Genomic DNA, 20,318 nt, shown 5'->3' with positions numbered 1-20,318 from the left:
ACAACTTTTATTCTTGCTGAATAAGATTTTTACATTGTTTCTCCCATTCATTCACCATGTTATAACCTGAATTCTTTTCACTTTAATCAATATATTAAGATTGAAAAAATTCAGTTTTATGATGCATGAACATCATATTTAATTTTTCCAGCAAGAATTATGAAACAAAAATGATGAAAAATAGCATTCTACTTACGTGTTCAATAAAACCTGACAAAAACTTATTGAGCATGTAATGAGTATTGGCAACCCGATCAATATCCACTTTAGCAAGTCTGCCTCCAACTGAAAAATATAAAGCATCAATAAAATAATTATAAACAAACTGAAATTCAGCCGACAGTTTGGAAACACTTAACAATGCATAAAATTTATTATGTTATAAACTGCATTTTTTTTTTTTTTTTGAAAATAGTTAATAACCACATGAATTAAAAAAAAAGACTATGATCAGAGCACAGTCACTAGTATTTTTTTTTAGAACTTCATGTCTATCTATCACAAAGTCTGAAAAAAAATTCTTTAAAACATATAAGGAAAATTGTTACATCACAAATCTGAAAAAGGTCCTGATTTAAACCAGCACTGCTTTTTTAGAACTACTAACAAATTATATTAAACTCTCAAACTTTTCTTACAGCCCCCATCTTATAGCAGGGCTATGTTTGTATTTTTTGTCAAAAGCAAAAATACTGTTACAATTAGGAAAATGAAGCGAGATATTTTTAAATTATTGCTTCAATACTAATAATGAGAAAACAATGCATGATCGGATGAAGGAAGCAACAAGCTTCAACTTAATCTTATTATAAAGCTTATTACTAGCAGTACCTGCACAGTGATGGAGTGCTAAAAATTTAATGGAAGGCGGTTAAATAAAAAAAATTGACGCCCCCTCCCCCTCTGATGTGAAATGATCATTTTTCTTTGTATAAAATGCATACACACCTTTTCCAAAAAAAAAAAAAACTATTAAACTTTCTTTGGAATTTAAAACTTTTTGTCAAATTATTAAATTAGATTTACAGTTTGAGCTAAAACGCAAATAACTCCCACCGTATTTAAGGTGGAGCATTGAAAGAAATTTATTAGAACGCGGAAAATTCTACCATTTTCAACGATATAAAATATTAATATGTACAAGTAATTTTTCACTCCCAATTTTGGGAATTTATGTGAAATTTGGGCCCTAATTGAAGTAAAAAAAAGAACTATTTAACGGATTTATAGCCTATGTCACTCAGTAAGAAAGCACCTTTCATATAATGAAGGAATTTTTCAAATAGGTGCAGTGGTTCCGGAGATTCCATCGAACATATAAACACACAACAATCCACCCTCTCTCTTTATAATATTAGTCTAGATCTTACATTAGATGCTTCAATTACTTCAAAAATACAGTGGAACCCCTTATTTTACGTTTTCTGTCGGATCAGTGATAAAAAAACTTCCAAGTGGAAAAACGTAAAATTGGGGCCGTGTTGAAAATCTAAGAACATTGTTTAAAAATGGATTCTTATTCAACGAAGGTGTGAGGGCAATGTATAATCTTTGCTTGTTTTTTGTTTTTAGGTACAATTTCATTTATAGCACAATCTATACTAACAATTAAATTTTTTTCCGCAAATTTGCTTCTTAGTTGATATTCACAAAATAGTTTCTGAGTTTAGATGCTTAGAATAGCTTGATCAGCTGTGGGGACACCATTGATTATTTCTTCGTCTTCATCTTTGCCATCGAAAGTGGGTAAGTAGTAAATCTGATATGAAAGAATTCGTCACAAGATGAGACGATATATGTGTCACCAACTTCTGAAATATTTTCAAAAAGAATGTCAGCATGATTAGACTCCTCAATTGTCATGAAGGGAGATCGGATGATCAGAGAAAATCCCTCTCGCTGGCAAAGGACAATAAGACAGACCCAAAAGAATGCCAGAGTGGCTTCAAACAGCGTTAAAGCATAATTATCTTGAAAAATAGAAATCTAAATGAAAAAAACAAGTTTGTGTGAGCCTTGTAGATGAAATATAATTTTAGTCTGCTTGTTGAAGCAACGAATTAAGAGGACTTTCTGGAGAAAGATAATGTAAAACTCGGGCTATCTTAACATTATCAATATAGGCTTTTTCTGGGACTAGCAGAAAATGATGAAAGCGGAATAACGTTTAAAATGGACGACTTAAAATCGATGTTCTACCTTAGTTTTAATGGGCATTATGTTCACCAATAAATGCATTAGAGAAGGGGGCTTTGCACTATTTGAAAAATCATATTTTTGTTCTCTTCAGTGGTGCAGCCTCAGTTTTGCTTTTCAGGACGGTCCTTTAATTTGCCACCCTTTAGTTGAGAAAAAAATAATACATTAAACGATGAAAAGTACCTAAAATAAAACTAAATACAAAATTTCAGAAGAAAAAAAACCCATTTTTTTCCATATTTTTCCTCCAGAAGAAAAAAAGGTTCATAATCCCGCCGAACATTCCAAAATTCAAGTCCAAAATCGCAATTTTATGTAATTTTTTGCAATGCGAATGAAAAAAAGGGTTGGAATTCCTTCACGATTGTTTTTTCAAAATTGAAGTCAGTTTTAAACTTTTTTTGATGACGTTAAGGACAGGCCCGTTATTTGGGCAGTCAGCCCCTGGAAGTAAAAATCACATTGTAGTAATTATGCATTTTTGCAAGTATTCTGATAGTTTTTTGTTTTTCTATAAAATACATGAAGTACATACCCCCTCCCGCCCCCTGGGAAAGTTTGAAATGACGGCCTGGTTAAGGATAAGGGGAAAGGAAATTTTCCACATGATTGTTCAAAAAAAATTATGTGATTGCTCCTTTGATCCACATGATAGCTCATTTTTCCCATGGTTTTTCACTGCCATGATGTGTCAAATTGCCGCCCCCAAAATAGTGCCGCTCAGGGCGGACAGCCTCCTTGGCCCCACCCTAGCTACGCCACTGGTTCTCTTAATGATAAGTACTACTTTAAATTCTTTAAGAAGAAAAAGCTACTGCATATTTACTTCTAAAAAGATGTCATGTTGAGTTTTGAATTTAGTTATTAACTGCACTGAGGCATTTAGAAAGATCTGTGTACATAATCATTTACTTTCAACATTTTAGTATTTAGCTAATGTTTTTCTTTTGCTTCCAACTTCAGCTTTTTTGCTAAAGAACTGTTGAACACACCTTACACAGGTATACGCCCAAAATGTCGCGGCCAAAATGTCGCGGGCCAAAATGTCGCGTCCAAAATGTCGCCGTCCCAAAATGTCGCCGTCCCAAAATGTCGCCGGTCCAAAATGTCGCCGTCCCAAAATGTCGCCGGTCCAAAATGACGCCGTCCCAAAATGTCGCCGGTCCAAAATGTCGCCGTCCCAAAATGTCGCCAGTCCAAAATGTCGCCGGTCCAAAATGTCGCCGTCCCAAAATGTCACTGTCCCAAATTGTCGCCGGCCCAAAATGTCGCCAGTCCAAAATATCGCCGGTTCAAAATGTCGCCAGTCCAAAATGTCGCCGACCCAAAATTCGCTAGTTCAATTGGTACGAAAAATTTAAATGTACGTCGATGCTTTTCAGCATAAAAGTTGCGAAAGAATATTAATTGCCTTTCAAAGTAAGTTCCTTCAAAAATTCCAAACATTTTCTCCTGTCTTAATTCGTAAGCATCAGATTAATTCCAGAAAATTAATAGTTTTCAGAAAAACATACGTTTTTCTGTATACTATTAAGAACGTAAACATGCGAAAGGCTGCTGCAACGGATTTCTCTTTCTCGTTTAATCTGATTAATAATAATACTCAAGATGTAAAGCAAAGGATCCAGATGTAACGCAAGGATTCAGACAAAAAATTGGTATGGAAGTAAAACTAAACTGTTCTAAAGGCGAATGAAAGAATAGTGAGGCGCTATGTGAATATGGCAAGAGAATAGGCGGTTTGTATTTTTTGGCGTAATGAAGTAAAAACAAATAACTCCTTCACTCTAGCATATTATTACCTTAGCGACAAGTCAGTCATTTAGGGGATCAGGCGGAATGGCCCTCGACTTTGAATTTTTTTTATATACAAGTGGGAGTGGTTTTTATAGCAATCCTATGAAATTTGCATTGGTTATACATACGCCCGTTATCCTCCCTCTCCCCTTTCACTGGAAAAATTCGAAATCGCGGGCCAGGGTGGAAATAAAGTAGAAAAGTATCTTAATGAAATTAAATTTTCTCTTAGATTTACCAACATTACCCTAAGAACTGTAATAAAAAAAAAAAAAAAAAAAAAAAAAAAAACTACGTTTTCAGTGAGATATACGTTGGTTAAAGTAAGATCAAAACTGTTCTGAGACTTTTTCTGGAAATGAAACTGAAGAAGTTTAACAAGACTGCTCGAGACCTTCCTCTGAGAGGACATTTGTATGTCCTTTGCGACCGGGATTTTGAGACAGCAAAACAAATGTTTAACAGAGATGACATATTGCCGTGGAAACTCTGTCTTATGAGTAAAATTCTGAAATTACTTCGAAATCTTCACCGTCAAATCTTTTGAAATCAATGAAACCCGTAATTGCTAAAACAGGTGTCTTTCACTCAGATTTTTGAAAAACGACTCTACGCAATGACAAATATTTTCAATTCTCAACATTCATGAAATTTATATATTCGATAGAACATCAAGGGGGACAATTTCAGAACAGCTATTTTATTAGAGGTTTTCAAGAGGATACTTTCATGCTTGCGAAGTAGCGCTTGTCAGCTGAATCACATTTTCCAATTTTAAATAGAAAAGAAAAAATTTCACAATGTAGGGTGAAATAACTGATATCAATGAGATTATTCAGATCAATTTTGACCTAGACTTATTTTTAAAATGAGTTTCAAAAAATAATAGTTCTAGCTCAATATAGCTTGGTAATTCAGAAAGAAAAGAATACTGATAATAATAATAATAAACAAATAAGTTTTTCCCTCTCAGAAAAAAATGCTGTTTTAATTATTGAATTTTTACTACGCAAATTGTATAAGAATGCAAACTCAGTTTTTATTTAACACCCACGCTAGTTAAAGTGCTACAAAAATGAGAGGAATACACGGCTAATTTAGATTTTATTGATATCTTGCTCAACCTCTCATATTTAAATTCAGTATATTTTTCATTGTTTATTTAATTACACTGACTCACGTAAACGATTACGAAACTCAACTTAGAACGAAAATAAGGCTTGTTTTCGTTTAATTTCACTTGCATACTACATTTTTGTATGAATCCTCGCATTACTTCTTGAGATATAGCAGTCACATAAAACGATTAAAAATATTCGGTGATCCATCCTTTTGGGATGACTGAAGCCAAAAATAAATGAGCAACTCGCCCTTTAAGATATACCTGTGGACCAAATTTTGTCTTAACCCTTGTACAGTAGACCCTCGTTTTACGCGGGTGTTATGTTCCACGGAAATGCTGCGTAAATCGAAACCGCGTAAATTGAGACCTAATATCAAAAATAGGGAATGGGTTCAAAATAGGGATTAGGTTCCGTAGATAAAAAAAATACTTCATTCTAGTGATGACTAATTGTATGAAAAGTTTAATGTCTACTTATATCGATTTTTATGCATAATATGCATAAAGAAAACAAACTAATTTCGTGTTCTGTTTATGAAGAAGAGCTGGCTATGATAGTCTTTTGGAAGTCATTAAGAATTTTTCCTCTAATTCTTTGCTGAGCATTAACGCATCCATGACCACTTGCGTCATTTCCTTGATAAAATCTTCCTTTACTAACAAATCAGAAAAAAAGATTATTTCTATTGTCTACGAATGGTTCAAAATTTTCAATGTGAGCGTTTTTGGTTGTGTGTCACCGGAGTCGGTATCCTCGTTGGTTTTGACCTCCTTTGCCACTCCTAAAAGCTCTTCTTCCAGTGAGTTCTGAACTGTGTGAGTTTAATCACTTTACTTCTATAATGGAAAAAGCTCTGGAACCAATCGCATAAAATGTCTCCAAGGACCCAAGCTTGATTATTAGCACGCCAAAATGCAGTTAGTTACGAGTAATCTGCAATCTATAGGAGCTTGGGTTTTGAAAGAGAGGAAAATGTTACCTGTTTGCATTGCCGCATCAGCGTAAAACCGAAACTCATCTGCGTAAATAAAATAAAGGTGTCAAATCTTCAACCGCGTATAATCGAAACCGCGTAAAATAAACCTGCTGAAAACGAGGGTCTCTGTATTACTTTTTGAGATGTATCAGTCACAGATTAAAAAAAAAAAAGAAAGGAAAAAAAAACATTCGATTGCTCCACCCTCTGGTGTTATTGGCCCCAAAATCTGTCCCCCTGCTGCTTCCTAACATTTTATTTGATTCCGTTCATCATTTTTTGAGCAATGACAGTCACGCATATCGATGAAAACGTTCAGTTACTCCACTATCTTGAACGAATTGACGCAAAAAAACCACGCAGCCCTAAATCATATATGGGTACTTGCGGGTATCGTTCGAATTCCTACCACAGGTTTTGACGTAGAATGGCCCCAAAAAATCAGTCACATACAAACGCACACTATTTTTTAAGAAAAGTTTTAAAAAATTTATCGAACGTCCGAACTGAACGCCGTCAGAACGTTTTACAGTTGGTAGATAGCGAGTCACAAGAAATAAGATAACGTAACGCTTGTATTCTATTTGTTTGCTGAAAAACAGCCGAGAGTTGCGAATCAAAACGGAATAATCTTTTTAGAATTCATCAAGAAACTCAGTTAGTTCAGTCCCATTTTTAACGAAGACAATCATTAAAGGCAGTAATCATTTATTCTGCAAATTTGGTGTTAAACAGCATTTTTGTACATTTGCATTTTTCTTACCAACTGAATGAGCGAATTTTGGTTCTACGACGTTTTGGACAGGCGACGTTTTGGCCCGGCGACATTTTGGTCCGGCGACATTTTGGACAGGCGACATTTTGGCCCGGCGACATTTTGGACAGGCGACATTTTGGCCCGGCGACATTTTGGATCGGCGACATTTTGGCCCGGCGACATTTCGGGCCGGCGACATTTTGGATCGGCGACATTTTGGACAAGCGACATTTTGGACCGGCGACATTTTGGCCTGGCGACATTTCGGCCCGGCGACATTTTGGCCGCGACATTTTGTCCCGCGACATTTCGGTGGCGACATTTTGACCCCAAACCCCTTACACACTGCCCTATACCTAGCTTTTCAGTTCATTTTATCGTGTGTATTTTGATTTTTACAGCTTTCAGAATAAATCCCAAGTCTGAAAAAAGTCCAGATTAAATGCTTAGTAATAGGAAGTTGAGCAAATCAAAACAAAGATTTTGTTTTTGTTGCAAACTCAAGAGCTGAAATTGCAACAAGAGAAAATTATTTTGAAGATCCTTCCGGAAAAGTTGCCTGCTTGGAGGATTTCAAAGAGTAGCTGCATCAAATATTCATATTGCGTTCAAGAAAATTGCCTAAACTACTGTTAGGGAGCTCAATGAGCGTTAAATGCCGAACAGCTACCCGATTACCTTGTTGCTCAAATTAATGTCGAAAATGCTGGGTTTGGAACCCTGGATCTTTTGGTTTTAAGATACTGAGCTATGAGTCAAGCCAGAAGGAAAGGATTAAGAATAAAATTATTCATTGCTGAATCATCCTGTATGTTCAGTAAATTACCGCCGATTAGCCTTTGCCAGGGTGGCGACAGATCAGGGAAATCAAGGAGATCAGGGAACTTTATTAATCAGGGAAGAATCAGGGAAATATCAGGGAATTTTGAAAAAATAACAAAAAATCAGGGAAAATTGATTTTATGAAGAAAAAAATTTTTTTTTTTTTGCTTTACAAAATTAAGTACTCTAAATTCCCTACGCATTTTCCGGCAATTAACTGCTCAAAAAAAAAAAAAAAGTAAAATTAATGAGGTGCGATTATACGCTGCTGCATATTTGTGCATCTTTTTTCCTCAACGTCAAAGTATTGAATCTTACTTATTAACCACAGGATGAACTTCCTAAGATTGCTTCTGTGTCTGTTAGGTTGTTTATTTTACCTAGCTTGAAATTTCCTTTTACGCTTTCAATGATACGTAAAATAAACAACCATACAGGCAAAGAGGAAGCCTTCATTAATGCCTTAGCTCCTTTGCCTTTATTCCATTGTCTTGAAGTAATTAAGTACTGTAATCACGATTTCAAGAAGAAATCTTTGGTTTTTGAATTAATACTACAAAAGATTAAAAGTTATTACTTCTTCGCGTTTTTAAATTAATTGCTAAAATTGAACTTTGAATAAAAAAAAAACTTTGTTTTCTGCCGTTATACTATTTGTTGTCACCCCAGATTATAAAGGTTTTCTTTTCTTCAGATTTAAGTAATTCTTTAATTTTATAACCAAGGTTTTTTTATATATATTTTGAAATTAACTAATTGCTTTTTTTTCCTTTTTTTTCTTGCATTTCAAAGTTGTTTGTTACAAAAGCAATCTGAAATTTTTTTTCGTTACATACTAAAATCATTTGAAATAGAGTTAACTTGTGTACTTAAGGAAATATCTTTATTTTTTTATTGTTAAAATGCTGTATTCATTCATTAAAACTTATGTTCTTGATTAGAGAAAAGCTCCCTATGAATAGATGTCAAATGGTTTCATCTGTTTTGCATAAATATGTCAATTAGTTATATAAGAATAACTACATTACTTCTATTCTTTCACTATTTCTTGATATTCTTGCAACAATTATTATACTGATTGAAAACTTAGTTCAAAATAATTTCAGTTACTTTTTAGTTCTATCATAAACACACGTATGTTTTTAAGAGTAATTTTAATAGTTTCTTAAAATTCTTATGCTAAGTGGTTTCTGGAAGTAAAGTACTTTTTTTAAAAATTTTCTATAATCTTTCCATGTATAAAAATTTAATATACTGTTTTGTAGGTCCCCCCCCCAAAAAAAAAATTGTCTCTTTTTTTCTCTTTTTTTGCCATTTTATTAAAAAAGTAGCATTTTTTCAAAATATATCTTTAGCTCAACAACTTTACACAACTTAAAACGTTCAAAATACTGCATTTTATACAAACATACAATGGATTTCAAGTAGAGCAAAGAAAGAAAACCATTATCATTGGTAACGTAAATCAGGGAAATTTGGTGAACTTAATCAGGGAAAAGTCAGGGAACTTTTTTTCACAGTTCCTGTCGACACCCTGTATTGCTAAAGCAGAAATACATGAAATACACCCCCAGCTCAGTCACCTCCAGCCGAGGACTGCATTTCCGTGCTTATTAGCATTCATCAACCCGGCATAGAAGTGACTGAGCAGGAGGTTGAAAACTTCTTAAGGAAGCCTAGAGTGCCAAACAAACTGGTAGCTAATACAGAATTAGCACTGACCAGACAAGTGACCGAAACAATGGTTTGGTTCAACTCGAAGATTGAAGGCAAGGCATGATATATTCAGTAAATTGCCGCCCATTAGTCAGCGCTAAAGCAGTATTTCATGTATTTCTGCTTTACCCCTGGCTAATGGGTGGTAATTTACTGAATATACCATGCCTTGCCTTCAACCTTTGAGTTGAACCAAACCATTGTTTCTGTCACTCGTCTGGTCAGTGCTAATTCTGTATTAGCTACCAGTTGGTTTTCCACATCCTCCTCAGTCACTCCTATGCCGGGCTGATGAGTGCTAATAAGCACGAAACTGCAGTCCTCGGCTGGCTGGAGATGACTGAGCTGGCGGTGTATTTCCTGTATCATCCTGTTTGGGCAAAGAGCAAACTGCACAAAGAACACTTTCACTCACATTACTTTAGAATGTGTTTAGTTCATTGGAATTCCAACCTTAAAACTAATTAGGGAACTTAGAACTGAGAAAGCAAAACAATCTCCTTTGAAGAAACATGTATACAATTAAGGATGCACAATCCATCATTCATATAATATAATTTTAAAGTAACAAAAAACATTTACCTCCCTGCATTCTATCAGCAGCTTGACTATACTGTATGGGGGTAAAAAAGAGTAATAATCAATATTAACTTTTTAATGGTAAAAAAAGTTTCATAAGCTAATTGAACATTTAGAGCTTTATATGAACATACAAGCACACAAATATAAGTTTTTATTGGGGGGAGGCGGAGGGACATAATATTTCTTAAAACACATTAGTATCTTTTAAAATTCATCTTCCTTAATATTTGTTAATGTATAAAAACATTTATCAATTCTCAATAGCATTTATTTTTAAATTAATTTTTCATTTTTTAGGTAAAAAGTTTTGGCAAATGAATTTTGTTAACGTTATACAGTTGGCTCTCTGTTTAACGACTTTCAAGGGACCACAAAAAATCGTCCTTAAATAGAATGCTTTTGACACTATAGTGGACCATCTGGGACCGGGAAAAGCCGTCGTTAAATAGAGAAAGTCGTTAAATAGAGCGTCGTTAAATAGAGACTCAACTGTATTTAACACCATGTACTCACATACATGGTTCATACATAGGCTTGCCAGACGCCCCGGTTTGACCAGGACAGTCCCAGATTTCAGACGAAATTCCAGCGACCCGACTGGTTTACTTCGCGTCCTGGTTTAAGATAAATTTGATTACAGAATACAGATGGCCAACAAAGTCTAAATATAATTGAATGAGAAGGTTTATTTAGGATAATTACTTTGTCATTTATAACACTGACTTGTAAAATTAATATCGGATTAGCTTGTGAGGATTTTTGCAGCAAGATCAGAACCAAAAACGACATTCTGAAAAAAGTCGTTGCCAATAAAATGTGCACTTAAATATTGGCACCTCAGAGAATTTTAGTTTTCTTTATGGGATTAGATATCTTACTATTGCTCTGAAGCAACGATATAATTCGCATTTTCTGTTCCTCACTTGAAGTGCTTCATCTTTCTAAACTAACCTTTAAATATTAACTGGAAGGAATTAAAATGTTTAAATTTATCAGCTTGTGTAGCATCATTTATTATTAACCCATTAAAGTTCATAATTAGTAACCATTTATTCATAGCATTGAGAATGAACTACCCTCTAAAACAATCTAAAAAACCAGCCGGGTGTTAAAGTACTGTGTACTTTCGAACTTTTGAATGCTCACGAAGCTGGGGGGGGGGGGGGAGGGGGGACATTCCTGTCTCCTGGTTGAACATTTCAAAAATCTGGCAAGCCTATTCATACACTTAATAAGTGAAAAATTCAAAAACTTTGCAAGAATTTCCAAAGACCTATTTAATTATTTTTAGACTCAAGATCAATATAGATTATTAAAGATTGATACAAAGTTTTTTTGTCACTGACATTTTAATACTATGTGGAACAGCGGTGCCCAACCTTTCATTACCCGAAGGCCAAACTCCCTATTAAGATGAATCTGGAGGGCCTGAAATTTCAATATGCATTTATATTTTTTTCTAAATAATGCCTCAAAATCAGGGAGAAAGAAAAATACAAATTACAAATTGTTGTAATCACTATTTTATTCTTATTTTCTTAGTGAGAAGTTTGGAACTCTTTTGCAGAAACAAACTTCTAAATATTTTCTTCCAAATTTGTAACATTGTTATTATTTAAGTGCATGCAGAAAACTAAAACAGACAGAAAGAAAATGGGGAACAGAAGGTTCTAGAAAATAGTTTTCAATTCATGACAAGCCATATAGGTCAGCCTCCCGGGCCATAGATTGGGCACCACTGATGAAGGATAATTTTAAGGAAAAAAAAAACATAAACAAATTTCGCTCTTACAATTTAGTGCCAGGAAAGAAAAATTTCATCAGTAAAACAAAGCATATTTAAATATGTTCTTATTCTTCAGCCTCAGCAGACACAACAATAATAGTGTGTATTAAATATAAACTCCCTTTCTGTGTGCCCCCTCAAAATAAAAAACTATATTCTTCATTAAAGAAATAATAACACACGAATAATGTAAGTTAAAAAAAAAAAATAATTTGAATTTTGACATCTTGAATTCAAATTATGGTTTTTTGCAATAATGAGTGTGTGTATGTAGGCGTGTGAGATTGTGTGTAGGGAATACGTGTATGTGTGTGTAGGCATGTGTGTTTGTGTCTGTGTGCTGGCATAAGTGTGTGGATAGTTGTGTGTATGAATGTGTATGGGGGGGGTATGTGTATGTGTGTGTAGGCATATGTGTTTGTAAAGTCAGACCAAACAACGTAAGTAGAAGCACAAATTTGTAAATTACAGCAGACACGTGTTTCGGCGTTACAGGGAACGCCTTTTTCAATGCAAAAAATAATGAGCTTATGGATGAAAAGACATCCGACAAAAGCCAAGAGCAGATAAGCATGCAGCTTAAAAGATAAAAACAGCGGACTAGCCAAACACCAATGACAAAGTTATAAACCGATCAGGAACCAATAGGAATGCAAGCAAAGGCTAGGAGCTTTCTCTTAGGTACGACCCAGAAAGAAAGAATTCAATTGGACAAGGATTAAGCCGAAGCTTCAACAAAAAGAAAAGAAATTGTCAGTAACCGTGAACCGCAAGAAAGGAAAAGCAGAATGGAAAACCATGAAATAAAATAAACAGAAACAAAAAATATTCGAAAAAAGGAAAAATAGATAAATAGAAGAAAATTGGGGGGGGGGGGGTGTCAATCAAGACAAAAAGGTAAAAAATAAACAAAGGAAGATAGATAAAAATGAGTGGGGAAAAAAGGAGGGGGGGGAGTGGGGAAAGGACAGTATTAAAGATATGGGAGCCAAATGTTAGAAAAATATGGAACTGCACTAAGATCGTTAACTAATTTAGAACTGTTCTTCAAAATATGAAAGGATTCTCAAAAGTCAAGATCTGATGAATTGGGGCATTTTTGGATAATCTGATAAGAGTTAAAATCAAAAGAGTGATTCGAATCCCAACAATGTTGAGCAATACTAGACTTATTTAATTGTTGTTTTTTCACATAATTTTGATGCTCTTTCAAGCGAATTTTTAAAGCACGCCGAGTCTGTCCAATATAGGCAAGTTTACAACTACAATTAATTCTATAAATTCCACAACAATTAAGAGGGTGAATGGGATCTTTAAGAGAAGAGAATGAAAGTTTATTAATAGGAGAGAACACCACCTGGAATTGGAAACGTTTTAGAATCTTAGCAACCTGATAGCTTACAGATGGAAAGAATGGCAAAACAACCAAATTCTTTCTGATGAAGGTTCGGTTAAGAACATTAGTTTGGGATTTATTTGAAAGTTTTTTATAAATGGAATCAATCAAAGTTGGCGGATAGTCTCTATCAATTGCCACAGCTTTAAGATAATTAAGTTCCACTTTAAGAAGTTCCGACGAAGAACAAATATTAATTGCGCGATGAACAAAAGAATTGAAAGCAGAATATTTTTGATTTGGAGGATGAGACGATAGTCTATGAGGAGGTAAAGAGACAGCAAAAGGTTTGCGATAAACAGTAGTTTCAAAACCAATTTCAGTACGAGAAACAAGTACATCAAGAAATGAAATGCAATTATTCCGTTCTTTCTCACAAGAAAACTGAATATGAGGATCAATGGAGTTTAAAATAGATAAAACCTCATCACTCTCAAACTGATTCTGGTTCATTAGAACAAAACAATCATCAACATACCGAACATAAAATTGGAACTGCAGTTTTTGGAACAGCTTAACCTCAAAATAATGCATGTAAATATCACTAAGAATGGGGCTAAGTGGGTTACCCATAGCCAGACCATCTAACATAATATAAAAATTCCCATTAAAAACAAAAGAACATTGCTTAAGACAAGTACGGGTAAGGAAAATTAAATCCTCAATTTCCGTATTGGTGAAATGAAATTCAGAAAGTCTTCTACGAAGGCATAACAATGAACCTTCGACGAGAACGTTTGTGAATAAAGAGTTAACATCAAAAGAAGCCATAAAAGAATTATTTGGAACGAAACTATGAATTTTTTTAACAAACTCAACAGAATTTTTAATAGTAAATAAATTGTGACTCCTAAGGGGAGAAAACACAGAGACTAAATATTTTGCAAGTTTGTACGAAGCCGTACCAATATTGGAAACAATCGGCCTGAAAGGAATACCAGCTTTATGCACCTTAGGTAAAGCATAAAATCTAGCACAATTAGCAATAGATGGAACAACAGAGCGTTTAACATTTGAAGGAATAGACTTAACAGACTTGACAGCAGATGCAATAGTTTTTAACTCTTTATCACTAGGATCTTTAGAAATTTCAGCATATGGCCCAGAAGAAATCAAATCATTAGTTTTATCAACATAAGATGATTTGTCAAGAACAACAATTTGGCCACCCTTGTCAGCTTTGGTAACAACCAGATCAGAATTCGAAACTAAGTCTTTAACAGAACGGCATAACAATATTAGCAAATACAGGTTTAGAAATTTTCGAGTTAAAGTCAATATTAGAAGCTATAAGATGCCGAATCGAATCTTTTTGAGAGGAAGTTAAGGCACTAAATTTAAAAGCTTTCTCAACAGGAGCAATAAGCTTTGAAAAAGAAGGATTAACACTCACAGCAAAATTATCATTACATTTTAGAGCCTCAATTTGAGAGTTACATAATGGAACGCTAGAAAGATTAACAACAACATTCTTATTAACAACAGGTAAATTATCAAGAGGAACGACATGAGAAGATTTACAAAGCATAGCTAATTTCTTTTTCAAAACAATTTGATGTTTATCAGAGGAACGAAGGGTTCTAGACCAAGAATTTCTGTCAATAATGTTAAAGTTGGGAATGGAATTAGAAACCGAAAGATGTAAATCATAAAGTTCACGTTCAATAAACGATAAATGTTTCCTAGTATCCTGGATCGAAGCTCTGAGTAAAGCCAATTTCGACCGAAAGATTACTTTGTCAATTTTTACAGAACGTGGTAAATTACATTTCAAAGAAATAAACTTCGGAATAATTTTCTTGCGCCTACACTCTTGAAGAAATTTTAAATGGTTCAAAAAACGAAATTTCTTAATCCGAAGATTGGCAAACCTTGCTGTCTCTTTACCTCCTCATAGACTATCGTCTCATCCTCCAAATCAAAAATATTCTGCTTTCAATTCTTTTGTTCATCGCGCAATTAATATTTGTTCTTCGTCGGAACTTCTTAAAGTGGAACTTAATTATCTTAAAGCTGTGGCAATTGATAGAGACTATCCGCCAACTTTGATTGATTCCATTTATAAAAAACTTTCAAATAAATCCCAAACTAATGTTCTTAACCGAACCTTCATCAGAAAGAATTTGGTTGTTTTGCCATTCTTTCCATCTGCAAGCTATCAGGTTGCTAAGATTCTAAAACGTTTCCAATTCCAGGTGGTGTTCTCTCCTATTAATAAACTTTCATTCTCTTCTCTTAAAGATCCCATTCACCCTCTTAATTGTTGTGGAATTTATAGAATTAATTGTAGTTGTAAACTTGCCTATATTGGACAGACTCGGCGTGCTTTAAAAATTCGCTTGAAAGAGCATCAAAATTATGTGAAAAAACAACAATTAAATAAGTCTAGTATTGCTCAACATTGTTGGGATTCGAATCACTCTTTTGATTTTAACTCTTATCAGATTATCCAAAAATGCCCCAATTCATCAGATCTTGACTTTTGGGAATCCTTTCATATTTTGAAGAACAGTTCTAAATTAGTTAACGATCTTAGTGCAGTTCCATATTTTTCTAACATTTGGCTCCCATATCTTTAATACTGTCCTTTCCCCACTCCCCCCCCTCCTTTTTTCCCCACTCATTTTTATCTATCTTCCTTTGTTTATTTTTTACCTTTTTGTCTTGATTGACACCCCCCCCCAATTTTCTTCTATTTATCTATTTTTCCTTTTTTCGAATATTTTTTGTTTCTGTTTATTTTATTTCATGGTTTTCCATTCTGCTTTTCCTTTCTTGCGGTTCACGGTTACTGACAATTTCTTTTCTTTTTGTTGAAGCTTCGGCTTAATCCTTGTCCAATTGAATTCTTTCTTTCTGGGTCGTACCTAAGAGAAAGCTCCTAGCCTTTGCTTGCATTCCTATTGGTTCCTGATCGGTTTATAACTTTGTCATTGGTGTTTGGCTAGTCCGCTGTTTTTATCTTTTAAGCTGCATGCTTATCTGCTCTTGGCTTTTGTCGGATGTCTTTTCATCCATAAGCTCATTATTTTTTGCATTGAAAAAGGCGTTCCCTGTAACGCCGAAACACGTGTCTGCTGTAATTTACAAATTTGTGCTTCTACTTACGTTGTTTGGTCTGACTTTACTATTCAGCACAAAGGTATTTATTTATCTTATATGTGTTTGTGTCTGTGTGCAGGCATGAATGTGTGAGTAGTTGTGTGTACGTATGATTTTGTGTATGCGTAGGTGTCTGTATGTGTTTGCGTGTGTGTGTATGTGTGCGTGTGTGTGTAGTTGTGTATGTATGCGCGTGTGTGCAGGACATGGATGCAACCTGGAGACGGCTTTCGCTATAGGAGCAGCATCGAGAGGAGCCGGTCGACTGTGGTGCTGCGGAGGGTGCTGGTGGGAAAATAAAATGATAGGACGCCAAAAACAGTCAAATGAAAGCAATAAGCAATCGTGACTGTTCAAAAAAAAAAAAAAATGCTTTATATAAAATGGACGAGAAACCCTTCAGAAAAGATTCATCAATGGCCAAGATATGGGGAGGCCAACAAAAATAGAAACTTTTTTGTGATTTAAAACAAAGTCTCATAAATAAGCGACTATTTTCAAATGTTCCTTAGAAAATTATAGTATTAATAAAATATTTATAAATAAATGCAGGTGGTTAGATTTTGATATTATTTCCTCAGACTTGTTTTCACTTTTGGTTCACAATGACCTAAATTTTTGATGCACCAAATTTTTCTGCATTTCCCTAAAGTTTCAACTTATTAGAATTTCACTGTGTGCAATGTATATAATTAAGTCACAATACTATTTAATAAAAAATAAAATTAATTTTTGGGTCAGTTAAGATATGGTAAATTTTGTAATACTTACGGAAGTTAAAGGAACCAGCAATCTCAAAAACTGATCATGCACTCCGGATGGTAAAATCATTTGGAAGGTTTGCTGTTCTGTGTCAGGTAAAAGGCCCCGATGTCCACATAAATCTTCCTGTAAGTGAAAAAAAAAAAAAAAACTAAAATAATGCGTCAAGTTGCAGCAAAATTTGTATGTATTTTGCACAAGGTGTTTATAGTTAAGCTTTAAGTAAAAAAAGCAGTCTGCTACTGAAACAAGCCAACAGATTTAGAATAGCATTTAGATGCCAGAGAATTCTTGAAAAACGCGTCATGAGTGTGGTTTATAGAGAGAAACAAAAATCTTAAAAAATATCGTAAAGTCCCAACGAAAAGGTGAATTGCATGTGACGAAAAGGAACTACTAAAAACAGTAGGGGATTTGGCAGATTTTGGAACCTGTCCCAATGCAATTTTGGGGCACTTACACAGCAATGCAAAACATTTATCATGTGCATTTTTGAATCTGCTTTGGGACCCTATGGCCATGGAGACGTCGCGCGATTGGTAAATACGCCACTGACTAAAAACTAATAAACAACAAAAGTAGGGTCATCGATAACAGGTTAGTGATGGCCAATAATATGCGATCAGGCGAACTGATGAACAATATGGAACAACTACCCTCCAAGCGTGCAGCAGTGCATCTCAAACAATAATTCGGTAACCATTGCCACATACAGAGAACACTGTAGAAGAATGTTGGCACAATAAGGAGACATTTTAGCACCACCACTGTCTGTTTACTGTGTGGCAACAGGTGGCTTTCACTGATTTTTTTTCTTTCCTCCAACGAATGGATGGATGGTGAACACAACATAAAAAGTTGAAAAAGAAACACAATACAGTAACTGCTGGAAAACTGCAAAGTTGAGGCATCAAAAGCCTTTTGGGGTATCCTCTCACTGCACTCATTGTCATTCAAAGCACTTAGGATTGAAGTAGGCGTACAGATAGATACCCAGTTGGTCAAAATCCTCTCATATATGCAAGTTGTTTTACCTCACGAAAGTGGCTACTTCTATAACCCCTTAACGATCGGATAATTTTCAAGAAAACAGTCATAAAAGTGTCTATTTTTTTTATTTAAGAAAATGATTTAAAAGTGTATGAACAACATGTGCATTCAATTTTTCATTTTCAATATTTTTTAGATTGAAATTTAAAAAATTTTTTTAAATTTTATGAAAAGTCCACAAGCAAGCCCAAGCAAGCAGCAAAAATTTAAGAAATACATCTTTTAAACCAGGGTTGGCCAGATTGGACCCAATGGTTTTTTTTTTTTGAAAAAACCCATTTAAAAAAGCACATTATTTAACCCACTTTTGGGTTTTGAAAAAATTTTCTGACAAGTTTAAAAAAAATTAATTAATTTAAATATTTTCACAGTTTAAACTTCTTTTTTATTTGTTTTTCACCACCGACAATGGACATAAAAAATGAATTTTGAGCTTTAACAGTATTTCTTAACTCTTAACGGCATTAAAAAAAATACTTCAAAGGTTTTTTTAAAATAAATATATTTAACGTTTTTCTTTAACTGGTCAATAAATAACTCAAATTATCTTGACTAAGTCCTGTCACATCTGATTTTCTCAATATTTGTAGATTGTACGGAGGAAACTACTCTAGCTAAAAAGCTTTCATGTGAATTATTTTCTTCAAACCAACACATCACAAATCTCAAATAAACAAGGTATATTTTTTTAGAAATTAACAGGTTTTACAAACGGTCGGACAGAAAACAATAGGATGTACAGTATTTTCATTATCTCACGAAAAAGTTTAATATTTCTTACTCTGTACACAGAAATAGAAAAACAGGCAACAAAATATTCAAAGAAATTTCTTGATTAAGCTGGAATTCAGTAAAGAGGGATTTAAACTACTTGAGGTTCTGCAGTAGTTTTGCATAACAAAATGAAATACAAAAGTAAAATGCAAAAAAAAAAAAAAAAAAAAAAAAAAAAGTAGTAGTAAAAATGTAGTAATTAAAAATGAACAAATGAACAATAGATTTTATCACTCGAGAAGTAACTCTGCCTTAACTATTGGTAATCATGGAAACTAAAAAATCTGAAACTTCACCATTCTTGGGATTTGTTATCTTTTATACTTTTCTTCAGAAAACGCTGAATTTTCCAGCTTTTTTTTACTCCGAGACAATTTTTGTGCTTTGTCCATATACTTAGGCTACAATATGCTACAAGTACCCCACATTTTCCCTACAAAAGACAAAAAAAACCCATATTTATTAAAAAAACCCCCAGCTTTAGTTGGTTTTTTTGGGGTTTTATTTAAAAAAAACCCAAAAAACCCTAGGTCCATGGGCTTTTTAAAAAAACCCCGGGTTTTTGCCAACCCTGTTTTAAACATTAAAAAAGAATTTATTAATCTTTTGTGTAATATAAGTAAAGATAAGTAAAAATTTTTTTGTGTGGCAAATTTCAAAGCTTGAGATACAAAAGCTAACGTCACAATCTCCTAAGTTAGTACCAAATTTATTTTCTTCATCTCTGCAATTACATTTAAAATGGACTGGTGCTGCCACCTAATGTATAAAGAGAGAAATAAAATGTATTCCGGGCAAGATAAATGAATTGGTTTTAATAGTTTTGTCGCGTTAATATTTCATACCCCAGCACACGGCAATACGGGAGCAAGAAATGGAGGTCGAAACCAAAGCACAGCATTTTCACAGGAGCGAGCGGGAAGGGGATAAAGCTGTTTCATATTTATTTTTGGTATTATTACTGTCATTAATACTTTAATTGTTGACTTCATTTATAAATCACACTATAGAAAAATAGAAACTTACTTCTTCTTTCCTAAGGAATTCATGCATCTCTTTCATGTTGACATCTGCTTTGCCATGTGCTGATCGTCCATGAATATAATAACCAAACCTTTTGGTGAGCAGAATGAAGACACTAATCTGAAATTAAAATAAATAAACTAGTTAACAATAATAGTAATGATGATTAAAGAGCCCCACCCCATAATTTAAAGGCCCCTGCTTAACAGTTCATTAGCTCTTACACCCTCAATAAAGAAATAACATTGATGTTCATTTCTATAGAGTCAATAAAACTTCTTTCTTTAAACTAGCATGCAAAATATTTTGTTCTTCTAAACAACTTTTCTTAATAATCTGTTCTAATGATCTGCAAAATTTTATATTTGGACTAATTTGACAATGATGAATATATTACACTTTTAAAAATTCATTCTAATTTTGAAGTTAGTGTTCATTTTATCAAAACTTCA

At 34.0% G+C, this 20,318-nt stretch overlaps 1 protein-coding gene across 1 annotated transcript in view; it reads right to left on the bottom strand.

Annotated features, from left to right (window-relative positions):
• LOC129226290 (meckelin-like) overlaps window positions 1-20,318 on the bottom strand; it is a 94,438-nt gene that overhangs the window by 8,854 nt on the left and 65,266 nt on the right. The window contains exons 23-26 of the mRNA XM_054860893.1: window positions 19,870-19,986; window positions 17,029-17,145; window positions 9,974-10,004; window positions 197-285 (exon numbers count right to left, since the gene is read on the bottom strand). Of these exons, the coding sequence (XP_054716868.1) occupies window positions 197-285; window positions 9,974-10,004; window positions 17,029-17,145; window positions 19,870-19,986 (354 nt within the window). The remainder of the gene's footprint in view (window positions 1-196; window positions 286-9,973; window positions 10,005-17,028; window positions 17,146-19,869; window positions 19,987-20,318) is intronic.

The sequence above is a fragment of the Uloborus diversus genome, chromosome 7, assembly GCF_026930045.1.
Source record: "Uloborus diversus isolate 005 chromosome 7, Udiv.v.3.1, whole genome shotgun sequence".
NCBI classification, from domain to species: Eukaryota; Metazoa; Arthropoda; class Arachnida; order Araneae; family Uloboridae; genus Uloborus; species Uloborus diversus.
This window is presented reverse-complemented; position numbering and strand designations above follow the sequence as displayed.